General features: G+C 41.9%; 1 protein-coding gene across 5 annotated transcripts in view; it reads right to left on the reverse strand.

Annotated features, from left to right (window-relative positions):
* Positions 1–16,614, reverse strand: part of hivep1 (HIVEP zinc finger 1) — an 85,877-nt gene that overhangs the window by 20,235 nt on the left and 49,028 nt on the right. For all 5 annotated transcript variants that reach the window (XM_063185127.1, XM_063185130.1, XM_063185128.1 and 2 more), the window contains 4 exons: positions 12,692–12,745; positions 2,045–7,878; positions 1,762–1,895; positions 1,207–1,382 (listed from right to left, as the gene is read on the reverse strand). In XM_063185127.1, the coding sequence (XP_063041197.1) occupies positions 1,207–1,382; positions 1,762–1,895; positions 2,045–7,878; positions 12,692–12,745 (6,198 nt within the window). The remainder of the gene's footprint in view (positions 1–1,206; positions 1,383–1,761; positions 1,896–2,044; positions 7,879–12,691; positions 12,746–16,614) is intronic.

The following is a 16,614-nucleotide window of genomic DNA, read 5'->3' on the forward strand; positions in this document are numbered from 1 at the left end:
CTTCACTTTTTTCTGTAAAATATCTTGATAAACCTCTGAGTTCATTGTTCCACTGATAATAGCAAACTGTCAAGGGCCTGAGGCAGCAAGGTAGCCGCATATAATGATGCTCCCGCCACCATACTCAAAGGTAGAGATGACGTTTTGGTGAAGGTGTGGTTCTCCAGTTCTCCTCCAAACATGACATTGTGTGTTCCCCTGAACAATTCAACTTTGGTTTCAACATTGGTCTACAGAATATTTTGCAGTAATTCTATGAAGCATATAAATGCTTTTTCGCAAACCTCAAAGTTGCAGCAATATTTTTTTTGGACAGAAACCCCATTAATTTTAGATTGGCAGAATGAATCCCATATTTAGCTATTCTTGGTTACATCTCCTCTTCTGAGTATGGTGGCGGGAGCATCATTATATGCGGCTACCTTGCTGCCTCAGGCCCTTGACAGTTTGCTATTATCAGTGGAACAATGAACTCAAGTTTATTGTGATATTTTACAGAAAAAACGTGAGGAGGTCTGTCACACAGTTGAAGCACACAAGAGTATGGGTCCTGAAATGTGACAACAACCCATACTTTAGAAGCAAATCAACTTTAGAATGGCTTCATAATAATGAAATACACATTCTGAAATGGCCCAGTCAAAGCCCTGACAAAAAAACAATTGAGATTATATGGCATGAAGTCAAGAAAGCTATGCACTCCAGACATCCCACAAACCTTGCTGACGAGAGGCAGTTCTCTAAAGAAGAGGGAGACAAGATACAAACAGATTGTTTTGTTAATCTGATCTGCAACTACAGGACAAGTCTGGTTGATGATATTGCAACTAACTGAGGGTTAAAACCTACTTAATGCAAGGGTGTACTTACTTATGCCCTGCTCTCCTGTGAATGTTATGGACTTATGACCAATACAAATATGATAACATGTAAATGTTTGGGTGGAATTAATTAAAGCAGACTCTGATTGTTCCTTCTTGAGATTTCCGGGAAGATCAGACCATGTTTTATGATCAATTTTGAAAGAAATGTAAGAAATTTCAAAGGGTGTACAAACTTTTTCCTGGGACTGTACAATGGTAGTGCATTACTACTGCATGCTACTTTGCAATTGTATAATTGTAAAAAATAGTTATTAGTAAGCAATTGGATTAGATAAACAATAAAAGCAAATGCAATAAATACAGAGCAAAATCTCAAACCTACCTTTAGTCTTGAAAGAGAAATTGCAGTGGGTGCAGTGGTAAGGTCGAACGTCTGAGTGGGTGCGAATGTGTTTGCGAAGCATGCTGGGCTTTTTGCATCGAATGCCACACTCTTCGCAAATGTATTTTCCACGACCACGACCACGGACATAAACATACTCCTCGTTAGATTTGTAGCTAGGATTAAAAGACCAGAGACAACAAGCACTGAGATTGTTGCGTGTGTACAGCTAGATAAACATATATTTTACAGATAACATACAAGGGTCAAAGACGTCCAACATGAAATTTTCCTTCAGTGCTAACGGATACTTTGCTGGATTTTCAATTTTTTGAAAAGTGAATGCATGAAAGCCAAGCCAAAAAAAACTATTTAAAAAAAAAAAACTTTTTTTGCATTTACAGTAAGCCAAAGTATCAGTTACACTGAAGGACAATTTCATGTTGGACGTCTTTGACCCACAAGCACTGAATGAGTCTGGATTATAAAAGACAATCAGTCGTGTCAAAACAGTGGAATGGTAAAAGCATGATAAAGGATGTGTATTCTATTTACCCTCCATCAAAGATTTTGATTCGCACAGGTTCTGCTTTGGACAGGGTCCCTCTGTCAGCCTCGTTAGTAGGTAGAGAGTCAGATCGCACCTTTCCCTTACTCTCAGTGCTGAAAGACTTCTGAGGTATTAAAACCTGAGGTGACAAAAGCTGCTTTAGTTAAATTAATAAATACTATACAAGAATGTGAATATTAATACATGATTGTTGCTTTCGTAAGTTTTTTTTCTTTTTTAAACATGCTATCACGACAGTCGATATTACAAAACAAAACATTCACTTACTTTGGCCACAATGTCCTTCAGCTTGCTGGAATATGTCAGTATATCTGCCTTCAAACTTGTAGTTTTTGCTTGGGTGTAGTGTATTTTTTTGGACGTCTGCTTTGAATCAAACAGAGACATGACTACTTTGGTCGGTAGACCCAAGGGATTGGGGTTGCTCTGACTAACGGGCCAAGCGGAGTATGCAGAGGTGGTCTGGTCCATCTGAATGACGTGCAGCGGCTTCCTCTTGATGAGGTAACACCAGGTGAACGTGGTGGTGGTCTTCAGGCTGGGGAAGGACAGGCGGTGACTGTCCCTGGGGTTCACGACAGAGACGGAGGATGCCAGTTTTACCTGCCCTTGGAGGGTGGGGGGGCGTAGAGGAGGTTTACCTGGAGACCAACGCTGCTCCTCTGACCTTTCCTGTGGCTTCAGTGTTGCGTGTGCAGGGACTGAGTACGCCTGGACAGAGGGAGAGCTACGACTAACAGGACTCTGCATCTGTTGGTCTGTTGGAGAAGGGGGCTTGTCCTCTGCCATTTGCGCAGGTATCTCAGGTGTTGTTGTGTGGCTGGTTTCATGTAATTGGACGTCTTTGCTGGGCTCCAGCTTTTCAATGTCTTGTGGTGCTTCAGTTTCAATTGGACTATCTACAGGTTCAGTCGTGCAGACTTGTCTGACAAGAGTTAGCTTGCGTTGACGAGTCACATCAGCCATTTTGGAATTGAGATAATTGACAGATCTACCATCCGTTGGCTGGCACGCTGCTCCGTGCTCGTCCTTTGCTCGTTTTTGGTGTTTTTCCATGGCAATGTCAAGACTGTTTGCAGGAGAAAGCATGCGTTTGCTTGAAGCAGTGGGTTCCTGTTGTGGGCAAAGGCTAGCCGATGCCATTTTTTGAGAACAGTGCAAAGAACAAGGAGATGAAGAGGCAGAGGTGTGTTCCTGTTTGTTGTCCCCCCCAGGCTTTATCTGGGTTTGGGGCCTCTCCAGGTGGACGTCTGTGCCAGTGTTGTTTCCCATGGTGGCCATATTGGACTTGCAAACAGTAGTGCAAACAGGATGAATCTGTTCATGAGTTATCAAGATCTGTGGCACTGTGCTTGATTGTGCTCGGCTCTGTGATGGGGGATCTCCTTGAACGTCTTGACGTGACACAACAATGGACGACTTGTTATTAGTACCCTGATGGCTCTGTGGTGCAACATATACATTTTGTATTCCCTGAAGATCCTTTGATGCATTGATGACTTCACTTCCCACAGGCAAGGTAATCTGTGCTCCCTTCAGACCGGAATGTGAGAATGTTTGATTCTTTGGGTATTGAAGCTGATACATGGGGACAAGGTTCTTGCTCATTTCCTCAGCCTTGCTTTGTGGACCCGCATGACATGATACGACTTGCACAGTAGTTTGTAGCTTTTGGCTCGAGGCAACCGTTGAGGAATGATGCCACGGATGCGGAAGCCCATGTACTTTTTGTGGATATTGAGTTTGACTACCCAAATTTACACTTTGGATCACATGGTCATTCTTCTGTGGTAGAGAGGTTTCTCCAGCATGCAAAATAAAAGGCTCAGTTAAGCTCGGCCTGTTGGTAATTGGAGGTCTGTGCTGAGGGACAGACATAACATTTGAGGAGGGAGACCTCTGAAGAGAAACTGTATGGTGCTTTCCACCACCAACTTGCTGACTCTCAGGACCAATCTTCAGAGACATTTGTCGAACTAGTGGCCCTCTCCTCCTTTCAATTAGGGGTACTTGTGCAGTTTTTGCAGGCTGAACACTTCTAAACATTGCTTTGTCTGAGGGAGAGGGTGACCTGTTCGGGGATGTGCTGCTACAGTCAAAAGATTTGCTTCGGTAGTCACAGGAGTTTGCAATGGAAGGTTGGGTGCAACTAATCTGCTCTGAGGCAGCCCTTCTCATCATTACTGGTACACCAAGTGTATTGCAAGCTACAGATGGTCCGTGGGTATCTGGCAGTTTGGTGACACCGTCGCACGATGGGCTGTCAGATCTAGGGGATTCATCCCTTTCAAATGAAGCAGAAATGCTTGAACATCGGGACAAGCTACTGTCTCTGCTGAGGCTTCTGGAAACCGTGGATTCAAAACTGGATTCTGCTGAAGAGTGATCCATCTGTGCCAGCCTGATTCTTTTCTTCTTGGGTGGCAACTTTTCAGTTGGCAACTTAGACAGGCTTTCACTGCGCTGAGGCCAATTGAAATTGTCTACGGGTTTTTCCGTTGACTCCAATACCCGAGTCTCATGCTCATGCCGATCTGGTTCTTCTGTGACCAAAATTTCAGGAACTAAAATATTGCTCTGGCGAACAAGTCTTGACTGTTGAGTTGGAGCTATGTTCTCACTAGCTACTACCAGCGGTGCACATTCTTTTGGGGAGTCGCCAATATATTTGTTCTGATTTGACACCTTGGGTATAGACATTTCTTTGTGATAATTGTGGAGTGTAGAGTTGGGAGAGGAGTCTGTGTTAGACACGACTGCAGCCTGTAGGTCCTTCACTAAAGGGTCAGCTGGGGAGGACTGGTCAAAAGAATCATGCGTTTCAAAAGAATTTGGCCTGCTTAAAGAGTTGGTGTGACGAATTACAGATGTGCCACTGCCTTGTCGCTGCATCTCACCTCTCTCTTTAGAGGAAGAGCTGATATCATCCATTGCTGGGGAAAGCCTTGACTCTGAAGTTTCTGCCACTCTTGCAAGCTGCCCCATGTTGTTGGCAGGTTGAAGGTTGACGACCACAGCTCTCTGTGGAAACTGACCAGCTAATACTCCTGAGGGAATCTGACAGGAATCAAAGCTTCTAGAACAGGAATCAAAGCTTCTAGAACATGGTGGGGTTTTATCAGTTGGAGACTGATCGTCATCGTCTCCAAAACTTTTCATTTTCATTCTCCGTTTTCGTATCATTGTTGGCTGGTCTACACTTACTGACGGGCCTACTGTTCTCGTCATCAGGGACTGTGAGACTTTCTGCAGACACACATCTGTCTCAGGATCTTTGACAGGAATTGACTTGTTTTTCGGTCCATGTAGCTCAGAACAAAAAAACTTTTTGTGATTCTCAAAGTTTTCCCTCTTCCTGTAGCGGTTCCTACAGGTTTCACATTCAAACATGGTTCCTTTGCTTAGTGGAGGTTTACGGTTCCCATGCTCAAAGGACTTGCTCCTCTGCATTTCTGTTGTAATGCTTGGTCCATGATAACCCTCATCCATAGACCGAACAGAGGGCAATCCCTCACTTGTGGATGAATCCTCAACTGCTATCTGTCTCACCAGAGTGCGAGGATGCAGTGATGGATTTGGTGTGGATGGGGTGGATGAGAAGACATCGTCATTTAAAGTACTGATTTTCTCATCAAATGAGTGACAGATTCTTAAAGGATGAGGCTGAGGCAGGGCACTGGGGGGAGGTGCCGAATGTCCGGGATTTGTGGGCATTGAATTACTCCTTGTTATGGGCAAAGAGTCCATATGTGGGTACTGGGGAGGAACTGAGAGAAGGAATACTGGCTTAGATTTTTCTGTTGGGGTAAAAGGAGATTTGGGTATGTCAGAACTGGAGCTAGATCTTCTCACAAATGGTTTGAGGTCAAACTGAAAGGAGTCTTTGAAGATGTAAGATTTTGGTGAATCAATGCTTCCCCGTCTTGACAGAGAGGTCCGTCTTGGTTTAACACTATCCAACTGTTTGTCATCAACAACTGCTTCATTGTCTGATATCAACTTGGAGATGCGTTCCTCTAGAGACAGAGCTTTCGAGTCCAAAGGAGGCCGCATTTGCGCCTCTAATATATCAGTTTTATCAAGAGCAGTTACATGCATTACTGAAGCCACAACTGTATTGGGATTAGTCAGCACATTTTTGGATACATCAGCTTCTGCTGGAGGAGTTATCTTAACAAAAGGGCTTGGTGGACTCATGGCTTGGTCGGCACTTTCTGACCGTGAGAAGTAACCTGAATCAGTGCTGCCCAAACTACGAGGACTCAGCAGGCACTTTCCCTGTTGCTGTTGAGAGCAATCTGTAGCCTGCTGCCTCTGTAGCTGGGCATGGCCACCCCCAAGTGCTTTGCCATGTGGATCCTCATCCTCGCTTATGGAGTCGTGTAAGGGGCTGGAACAATCTACCTCTTTTAACGAGGACAGGACTGTGATATTTGATCTGGCTGCCTGAAACTCTCTTTGTCGCTGGGCTGTCGCCTGCTCTGGAGTTATGTCAGTCACTCTTGGGCTGTCTGCTCGAAGAGGAGATACATTCACTGGATGAACAACCACTTTAGGGAGTAATGCAGTTACTTTAGGCTCGGCACCTTTTTGGCTACTTGCAGATTTTAGGGTCTCGAATGTCATAGAATGGTCCGACTCACTTTGACTTCCTTGAGCTGTACCTGAGCTCAGCAAACTACTCTCAGACAAGGCCGTGGCACTGCTCTGTGAGGAGTCTGGATCAAAATCCGCTGTACAGCTGTCCTCCTCACTTTCTCCACTTTCGTCATCCGAGTGTGGTCCCAGGCCCTTGTCAGACTCTTGTGATTGCGATTGGGAGTCAGACCTCACGGTAAGTCCTAGTTTTATGGCATGGGCATGCGACTTCTTATGCTTATACAAGTTGCTCTTCGTCTTAAAAGAAAAGCCACATGTAACACAAGGATAGGGCCTCTCCCCGGTGTGCGACCGGATGTGTTTTAGCAGCACACTGGGTTTGGCGCAGGCCCTGTGACAGTACTCACACACATACTTTCCTTGCTTTTTAGGCTTCTGCTCTTTTGATGTTATACTGTTGCACACTTGATCCAAGCCACCCAAGCTGATCATTGTGGCCACCTGCACAGGGTTATACCCTGGTGTGACTGGGACTTGGATTGTGCTAGGAACGCTGGCTGAGAGCGACTGACACGTTTGCACCACAGGAGGTTGGCTCTGCGGCAGGCCACTTGGACGTGAGGGAATGGGTGAATGGGTCACAGCAGGGGACTGGACTGCCCCGTAGCCTTTATGGTGAGCCGGTTTGGCAGAATGGTGGCTTGCAGCTTGCATGCTGAACTGCTGCTGCGGGGGGATTGGCTGCATGCGAGCTGTTGTCTGATAGTGTTTGGCACCTGGCGCCACACATGTGTCCAAGGGCATATGGCTGCCACGGTAGAGTGGTTTGGCTGAATTGTATGGCTGGGTGATCCCACGTTGAGATGGAAGGTCGTATTTAACGGCCGTCATCCCTGCAGGTACTGGGGAATGATTAGCAACTGATGCCGCCATTTTACCAGCGTGCTCAACCGGCCTCCTCTCCGCAAGCGTGTTAAAGTCAGGCTCCATCGCTTTGAGCAGCACGTCAAGAGGAGCACTCGTGTGCCCACTGGAGGCGACTGTGTGGTCTAATTTTTGCTCCCAGCTTTTCTCAAGGGAGTCGCACAAGTTCAATTTGTCTTCACTGCAAGCCTGTTGATCCTGGGGTTGCAGCTTTGCGAGGGAAGAGGCTTCTACCCCTTTCGTTGTTACTTTATAGGGAGATGGCGGCACCTGCTGCTGTGGCTGCTGGCCATCCTCTGTGCCTAGCTGCTGCTGCTGCTGCTGCTGCTGGTGTGCTGTGTTTAGGGAGGGGCTGTTTGGGAAAGAGCTGGAATCGGTGCTAGACGGTGAGCCTTCACTTGAAGGAGTGACGTAACTGGTAGCAGGCTGCGATTTTGGTGCTGGTTCCTTGGGTTGCTGAGAGGGCTTCTTAACTGGAGACTTGGGTATTTTCTTGAGCTGGCTTTCTGCCACCAACTTCTTCCTCTTTAGTCCCTTGAGACCATCTGAACATCTCTGAGCGCTACTTTCACTGACACCTGTTTCAGAAGAAAAGTAATACAAAAAACACGATAAATTAAACCAAATCTGTGGAAAAGGAGATTTGCTTTAGATTGAATAGTCAGACTGACATTACAATACATGAATGTGCACTTAAGTCAGATATTGTCACACATCACTTGTCTTTCTCCAAACCATAAACAGATAAAACACTGTCTGTAGGAGAGATCACATTGTTGCAGTTAAAAAGTGAATGACACTTATTTTTTTGTCTTCAGCCACCCTACAATTTTTTTTGTCTTATTTAGAACTTCAATTGCAACATATTTAGCCTGGGCCTACCCATGCTACCTGTGATCCTGCACTAAGTTTTGCTTCTCACAGTGGTCTGGCCAAGCACACTATCTAGAACAGTTCAGATTCTATCAGGATAGGGGAGGGGATCAATGAATTTTGAGCATTTCCAGCAGCTTGATGGGGCGTATTTAATTTGATGAGTTCCAACACAAATATGTGATCAGAATTTTGGCAAACTTTTCAGTTTAGAAGTGGGGTGCGCACAACCACAAGTAGTAATCCAGGTGCCAGACAAAATGTAGTAGCTAGTGTGATGAAGCGGTCTGCACACTGTGTATTAACTCGAAAAATACTTTATTTTATTTTAACATATGCCAACGTTTCGATCCAACAGAGGGATCTTCCTCAGGCAAAAGTTTTTGAGTTCTCATTATGATGTCATAAGGACTTTGTAAGATTTTTAACACAGACTTCTATGGGAGCTGTAGAGTGTTTGAGTAAAATTCTAGAAGAAGAGGGAGAAAATATTTACTCCTCAAAGGGTTAAAGCATTGACACACCAGCTCCATTAGCAGGTGAGTGAAAGAGAGGGTTGTCTGATTGATTGTAGTGTCAACCAGTAGCATATGCAGTGGCATTTCAAGAACACAAGAAATCAATCTACCGTAGTTCAGTCCTCTAAAGTAATCAGATTACGTTACTCTCTTCCTGACCCATGCTGAAAATGTCATTACTTTTTTGGAATGCGTCTTAATAACTAACAACAACTGTAGTTACATCCTTCAAAGAGGGCAGGTTATTAGAGGGACATATCTCTCCTAGTAACATAAAAACCCTTTGAGGAGTAAGGATTTTCCCCCAGTTCTTCTAGAATTTTACTCGAACACTCTACAGCTCCCATAGGAGTCTGTGTTAAAAATCTCAAAAGTCCCTATGACATCATAATGAGAACTCAAAATATTGGCAAGATTCTAATCACATATTTGTGATGGTACTCCTCAAAGGGTTAATAATGTGGCTATAGAGCAGTGGTTCTTAACCTTTTTTTTTTCTTAACGCACCCCCTTACCTGTGCCCAACTCGAGCTTCTACAAGTATATACACACGAAAAAAATATTTTAGTGATTAATTACAATGATTCTTGCTTGAGACATTAATCAATCCCTTATGCCTTTACATGGGGACCAAAACATGTTTTAATTTGGTTTTGATTTGGCCTAATTATAATCTTTGCTTGCAGAATTTTGGTCACAGCCTCAACACAAACAAAATTCCACGCACCCCCTGAAATCTCTGGCGCACCCCCAGGGGGTGCCCGCACCCCAGGTTAAGAACCACTGCTATAGAGCACATGAGACTTTCACAGCCTTGTTACAATTGTTGCTTTAGTACGAGTACACTACATTGCAAATCCTGTGCATAACACATCAATCCCTACATTCCCATAATATCTATTACAGTATTGTTTTAACCACAAAATGTAATTATTTTCTAGTGTTTAAAAAAAGGAACCTACTCATATGTCTATGTGCAGTATCTGTATACAGTATCTCCCTCTGAAATGTATTATTCAGCCAGTTGGATGCGATGTTGCATAACTCTGCTCTCACATTTTTAGACAGCCAAAAGAAACGTGTGAAACCCAGATAAAACATTCAATTTGAGATAGTAGGTGAATGTGTTTCCACTTTAATAAACATTTAAATGTAGAACTGCACTGACACAACTGTAATGACAAACTGACATTAGGGCATGAAATAGATGTGAAAATCCTGTTTACACACAAAAAAATAATCACGTAGGAGCCCATGTCATCACAAGCAGAAAAGAACAAAGATAATCCTGTACCTGAACATGATGTTTTCACAGAAGCCTTACAGCACAATCAACTTGAATTTAGTCCAGTACAAGCGTATGTAAGCATACCAAAATAAGACCAACAAATGTCTGATCCATTTGTTTCTGACAGTTAACTAATGAGCCTGTTTTCAGCTCTAGAAGTTTCTCTCCGCTGCAATAGAATGTCTGGAAGCGCTAGCTAAGGCCCACGCACCATTATGTACATATACCCACTTCTTCGCCTGCGCTTTCGCCTGCTCGCTCCCTTTCCCTCCTGTTTCACTTCGCTCTCGCTCTCACTTTCTCTCTCTCTCCCTCTCTCTCTTTTTCTCTCTCTCTCTCTCCATCTCCTTCCCTTCCACTGCTATCCAACATTCAGCTCAATGGTGCATTTGCGAGCGTCATGTGTTGAGAGAAGATAAATCAAATCTCCTCTTCGCTTCTTGGCTGATGTCTATTTGCAAACAGCATTTTGTAATTAGCAGACTGTTTACATACATAAGCGGGGTGTCTTTTAAACCCTGTCCTCCGTGTCAAGGAGGAACGCTTCAGTTTCGAGGCATTCCTTTTCCAATTTGCCATGATAGTAGTAACCAAATGGACTGTGATTTCATTGAAATGGGTATATAACCTCTAATCTATTATCATTTCCAGGACAGAGAAGGAGATATTCTCCCATAAAGAAGCTGTATTATGTAACATATTGCTTAAGTCAATTAAATTAAATCTTTTCAAACACCACATGCATACAAAGCCAACATGAGACACATTTAATCGCAAACCAAACTTTTTTTTCAAGCCTTGACAAAACATGACAAAAGACACATTCCTGTCAACAGAGATGTTGGGTATACACTAGGGCTGGGCGGTTTTGGAAAAAATGTGTATCACAGTTTTCTTGATGAAAATTGATATCACGTTTTTTTGATATGCAGCGATTTTCCGCCAAATCTTAATATTTCTGACAAAAGACTGAAATTAAATATAATAATATATTAAATATAAAAATTAGATAATTATGAATTTAAATTAATCTCCATTTCTATTTTATCACTTTTTCATTTCAATCATATAATGTTTAATATAATTTATAGTTTATATTTCCCTATCCAACAAAGTCTCAAATAAGAGAAAATGCAGCATTTCATAAAATAGCCTAAAATCTCGACCAGGGTGCCACAGATTTTTCAATTTTCCATTTTTCAATTTTCTATTTTTCAGTTTTTCAATTTTTCTAATAAAAAGACGCTGCTGTCACAATGTCAATGGTTATATTCTAGCCTATTTTAATGTGTTAATTGGTCTACATTTGCTGCCACGTAATGTAATGTAACATGCATAGCCGATGGGAGTTTTATAGCCTGGTCGTCACCTATTATCATCATATTTTCATATTGCATCACCTGTTGGGGGCAGGCCAATGAATCTACCATAAGACCATTAATATCACAGTATAAACAAGCTTCAAAAAATCTTGACAAAAAAACACTTCATTACCACCACTGCAATATTTTAGAGAAACACAGTTTTGAAAAGTTTAGAGTTTTCAAGCCTCTGTCTAGTGTAAAAGATTTTACATGGTCTGGCCCCAGCTTGTCTTTTGGAGTATGCATCATACTTTTTGGATAGAACTAATGACATGGAACTTGAATTAAATGCCACTTTATTGCTGAATTCCAGAGGCATCGGCTCCTGAACAGATTATATTTAGGCTTCATCAGCCTAGATGTCAACATTAAAGGGTACCTTCAGCCAATTCTAACATACAGTTGTAATGCTCACACTACCATGGACTTGTCAGTACCTGAGATTTTTTTTTCTTCAGCCTTTTCCGAGATCCTGGTCATTATAATGAGGGCAGGTGTTTGTTTACATTTCAAAATAACATCTTGATTTATTCTCAAAAACATCCAAAAGGTTATGCAACACCAGCAGGCAACTAGCAAACAGCGATACCTTTTGGGAAAATATTTGGAGTAGGCTTATGTTAACATTTTTTAAAATGTAAACAAAAGCTGCCCCCATTAGAATAGCTCATATCTCGGAAAGGGCTGAGCCAAAAAATGCAGCATCACCAGGTACTGACAAGTCAAGGGCAGTGTGACCAATACAACAGCGTATTGAAATTGGCAGGAGTGCATCTTTAATAGCCGAGCAGCAACCGTCTGAATAGGCCTAGTACAACAATAATTTTATTTGACTGATGTATTTGGCTAAAGTATTTTTTTTCTTTCAGGTAAGACTTAAGCTCAGTATGAATGGTATTAAGGTAGCCTATGTGTAATTACGATTATGAACTATAATTATGATTTGAATTATGATTAAACAAACGAGACCCCCAGTATTAGGGTCATGCTCATGTATTTGTCATGCTCATATTTACTTTTTAATACTCCTGGTATATTAGGTCAATGATGAATCTATTCCTTTTGTCAAATATGAAAAAACTACAATTCATTTCAAGTAGCTTTAGCTTAATTTAAAAAAAAGTTTTTGCACCGCAGATGGCCCAAAAAACCTGCCATGATGCTCCCTCATGCCAAAATGTTCTATAAAAAGCCCTGACCTGTATATTTTTATATATATATACAAATATCACATACATACATAAACAACTCGCTGCCCCTCTCGCAGGAGGGGGCGCGGTGGCTCTGAAGGTGTTTTGAAGTGTGCCTAACTCAAAGAAAAACATAGATACAAGGGTATGTTTCTTACCTTTATGAGTGCATTTGGGAGCTTCTAGCTCTTTCTGTGCCTCTTCAATTTTGTCTGCAATTCAGGGGTGGGGAGACAGACACAAGAATAAACCATTATAAGAAGATTAGAGCAGGCCTTTTCATGCATGAAAAGTGTAATTTTCTCAGTCATATTGAATACTTAGAATTTGATGGTGGTGATAAGTATTTGTTAACATGTGAATGGGCAGCATGGATTCTGGGAATGAACTACTAAAATATTACACGGTGCACCTTTAAGCCTAAGTAGGCTAAGGCAATAGGAGTGTGTTCAAGTTATCTGTATCGGTATACATAGTTGCGGGCCTCTTCACGATAGACATATCGATACGAAGGCGTCAGTATCGGTATTTCATGTTCAAAAAACAATTAGTTTATCAAGTTGCTGAAACTGCATCTCGCAATTGCTCCTTGCTATGCAGTAGGCCAACAGCTTTGTGAAGTAAGTGTTTTACATATATTACAGTGTAATTGTTGCTCTACATAAAAACAAAAAAGCAACATTAGATTATACATTAGGGTGCATCAGTTGCCCCCTATGAAAAGATATCGCCTTGGCCCTATAGTAAAAATGTTCTACACCCAGTAAAAACACACTGTGTAAAATATTTTGAAATTTGGATGAAGTCTACCGGGGCCACCAGCCCCATGAAAATAGAAAATAATGGTGATAGTCAGAATCTTGGAATAGAAATGGACATTTTGCTGCATAAAGCTTCCCAATAAAAACATATTGTCTCGGCTGTGTGATAAAAATGTTCTATGCACAGTAAAATCACTCTGTGTAAAATATTTTGAAATTTGGATGAAGTCTACCGGGGCCACCAGTCCCATGAAAATAGAAAATAATGGTGATAGTCAAAATCTTGGATAGAAACAGGGCTGGACTGGCCATCTGGCATGGCGGGCATTTCCCGGTGAGCTCCGCACCCTCGTGGGCCCCCATTTTTTTATTTTTTACATTACTGAAAATAGGGGCCCATGAGGGTGCAGGACCCACCAGTGAGTCAGTTCTAATAATAATGAGGGCCCCCCCTTAAATCCAAAAGTACCCGGGCCCTATTTATCGCCCAGTCCAGCCCTGAATAGAAATGGACATTTTGCTGCATAAAGCTTCCCAATAAAAACATATTGTCTCGGCTGTGTGATAAAAATGTTCTATGCACAGTAAAATCACTGTGGAAAATCTGTTGAAATTTAGATTAATTCTACTGGGTCCACCAGGCCATGAAAATACAAAACAATGGTGATAGTGATGGGCAACCTGGATTTCAAAGTCCAATGCCACATATTCCAAATATAGCCAATATAATGAACCAGCTGACCCACTGCCAGTATCAAGCAAGAGATTGTATGACAAGTTGTATGACTTTTGTGTGCTTCACCTGTGGGCCTACAGGATTGTACAGGTAGCTGTTAATACCTGGTGGAACATCTGTACTAAAGCTGTGAATGCTCCTTGGAATGACTTGTTTTTTCAAGAAATCCCTGCAGTAGTTCAATAGAGTACATACAATACAACTGTATGTGATGTTGGAAAGAGTGGCTTCCCAAAACCTGTACTTAAGTGGCTTGTAGGTATGTCATGGGTATCACCAGGTCCAGAGTCCATTGCCAAGGGCCTCTCAGGTAAGTTATGGTACTCATCTGATGGAGTAAAGTGAAATACTACCACAGGCGATGGGATAAAGAAGTAATGGCACTCTTCAATACAGTTGTATTGACTGCCTTGTAGCCTAGGCATTCCAAGGCACATTCACAGCTTTAGTACAGATGTTCCTCCATGAATTGTAGGCCCACAGGTGAAACACACAAATATAACAGTCATGCAGCTTTGCAATCTCTTGCTTGATACTAGCAGTGGTCCAAGGCAGCAATGAATTGATATTGTGTTGCAAAAGAGCAAATTTGCCTAAATATAGCAGTTTGACCATCAGTCTGTCCTGAGACTGAAGTCTGTGTAAGTGGATCGACTGAATACACAACCTGCTTAGATATTCCTTCTGTTTGTGCTCCCAATACAGGTGATTTCACTAATTACCTCATCAACCTGGCTTAAGTGTTAATTAGGCTCAGCTGGTTCATTATTTTGGCTAGGGCAAATGTGTCACGCGGTTTGTCCACCTCTGTTTTAAGACAATGGCAGACCTAGATTCAAAAGCTACAATCCAGTGCCACAGATTTCAAATTACCTGGTTTTACCTGTCCAATTGCCCTAACTGGAAAGGTAAAACTAGGTATGTCATTTGGAATATGTGGCACTGGACTTCAGCTTTGGAATCCAGGTTGCCCATCACCATCGCCATTATTTTGTATTTTCATGGGCCTGGTGGACCCGGTAGAATTCATCTAAATTTCAACATATTTTACACTGAGTAATTTTAATGTGCATAGAACATTTTTATCACACAGCCGAGACAATATGTTTTCATTGGGTAGATTTATGCAGCAAAATGTCCATTTCTATTCCAAGATTCTGACTATCACCATTATTTTCTATTTTCATGGGGCTGGTGGCCCCGGTAGACTTCATCCAAATTTCAAAATATTTTACACAGTGTGTTTTTACTGGGTGTAGAACATTTTTACTATAGGGCCAAGGCGATATCTTTTCATAGGGGGCAACTGATGCACCCTAATATACATTTGTCTGTTTTCTTAAAAATGTGCAAAAAAAAAGAATAACAACTTTTTAATGTCCTTTTACCTTTAACTTTTTAACTTCCAAATGTCAGATTCAGTCTTCATAGCATGTAAAGAACTATTACAAGTACAAGACTATTGCAAATGTTGATTCACAGCAATCATCACAATATGACAAAACGCTGCAACATGATCTCCAAAAATTCTGTGCTCCTAGACACGGATGTTAAGGGCACAAAATCCGTGTCCAGGAGCACGGATTTTGCCAAAATTCCGTGCTCCTGGACACGGAATTGTTTTCCGTGCTCCTGGACATGGAATTGTTTTCCGTGATGGACACAGAGAAGTGCTCTCTCTATAGGCTACTCCCACAGCTCTATGTTTCCACAGTCTTGTGTTTTCTCAGGATTTTTCTCATTTCAAATATTTTTTCTCAAAAAAAATATTTCCTACTGACAGGTTAGGGTTAGGGATTTTTTTGGTCTGGGTATGGCTAGTTTTCTTTCATTCATTATATGAGCACGGAAAACAATTCCGTGTCCAGGAGCACGGAAAACAATTCCGTGTCCAGGAGCACTGCTCCTGAATGTTGATGGATCACAATGTGATGTCATGGGTTTGATATGACCTACTACACATTGTCAAACAGTTACTATTCAAATTATCTCTTGATTTGAAAGGCCTGGTTGCGGCCAGACCTGGGCAGCAGAGAAATATAACTCAGTTGTCCAAAATCATATGATTACTCACAGATACCTCCTCATTTACCAAGGGGGGCAATTACTTTTTCACACAGGCTCATGCAGGTTTTATGGTGTTATTCTCTTAATAAATGCAATAATCCCTAAGAAAATGCATTTTGTGTTTGCTTGGGTCATCCTTGTTTAATGTTTACATTTGGGTCATTCCATGTCAATTCACACGCCTTCCCCATATGACCCTCTCCGATTTACCCAATATCTCACATACAGGTACCTTTTGATGTCAATTGAAAGAATACCAAGTATTAGCACCCTATGTCTAACGGTTGCAGAGATTAAGCCCTCCAAAGTTTTTGATTTTGACACCTCTTGTTTTAGTTTGAAGGACGATACAAGCCTAAAAATCACCATGGCCCCTCAATATGACCCTGTCTACCAGAGGATGTCCCTACAAATGGCATGCCTTGATTATTTTTGGCTATATTAAGCCTTTGTTTTACCCTTTAGTCCAGAAAACAACCACATGATATGATGTGATTGTGCTTCCAAGCTTCAAATC

This window comes from Engraulis encrasicolus, chromosome 20 (assembly GCF_034702125.1).
Source record: "Engraulis encrasicolus isolate BLACKSEA-1 chromosome 20, IST_EnEncr_1.0, whole genome shotgun sequence".
In the NCBI taxonomy this organism is placed as follows: domain Eukaryota; kingdom Metazoa; phylum Chordata; class Actinopteri; order Clupeiformes; family Engraulidae; genus Engraulis; species Engraulis encrasicolus.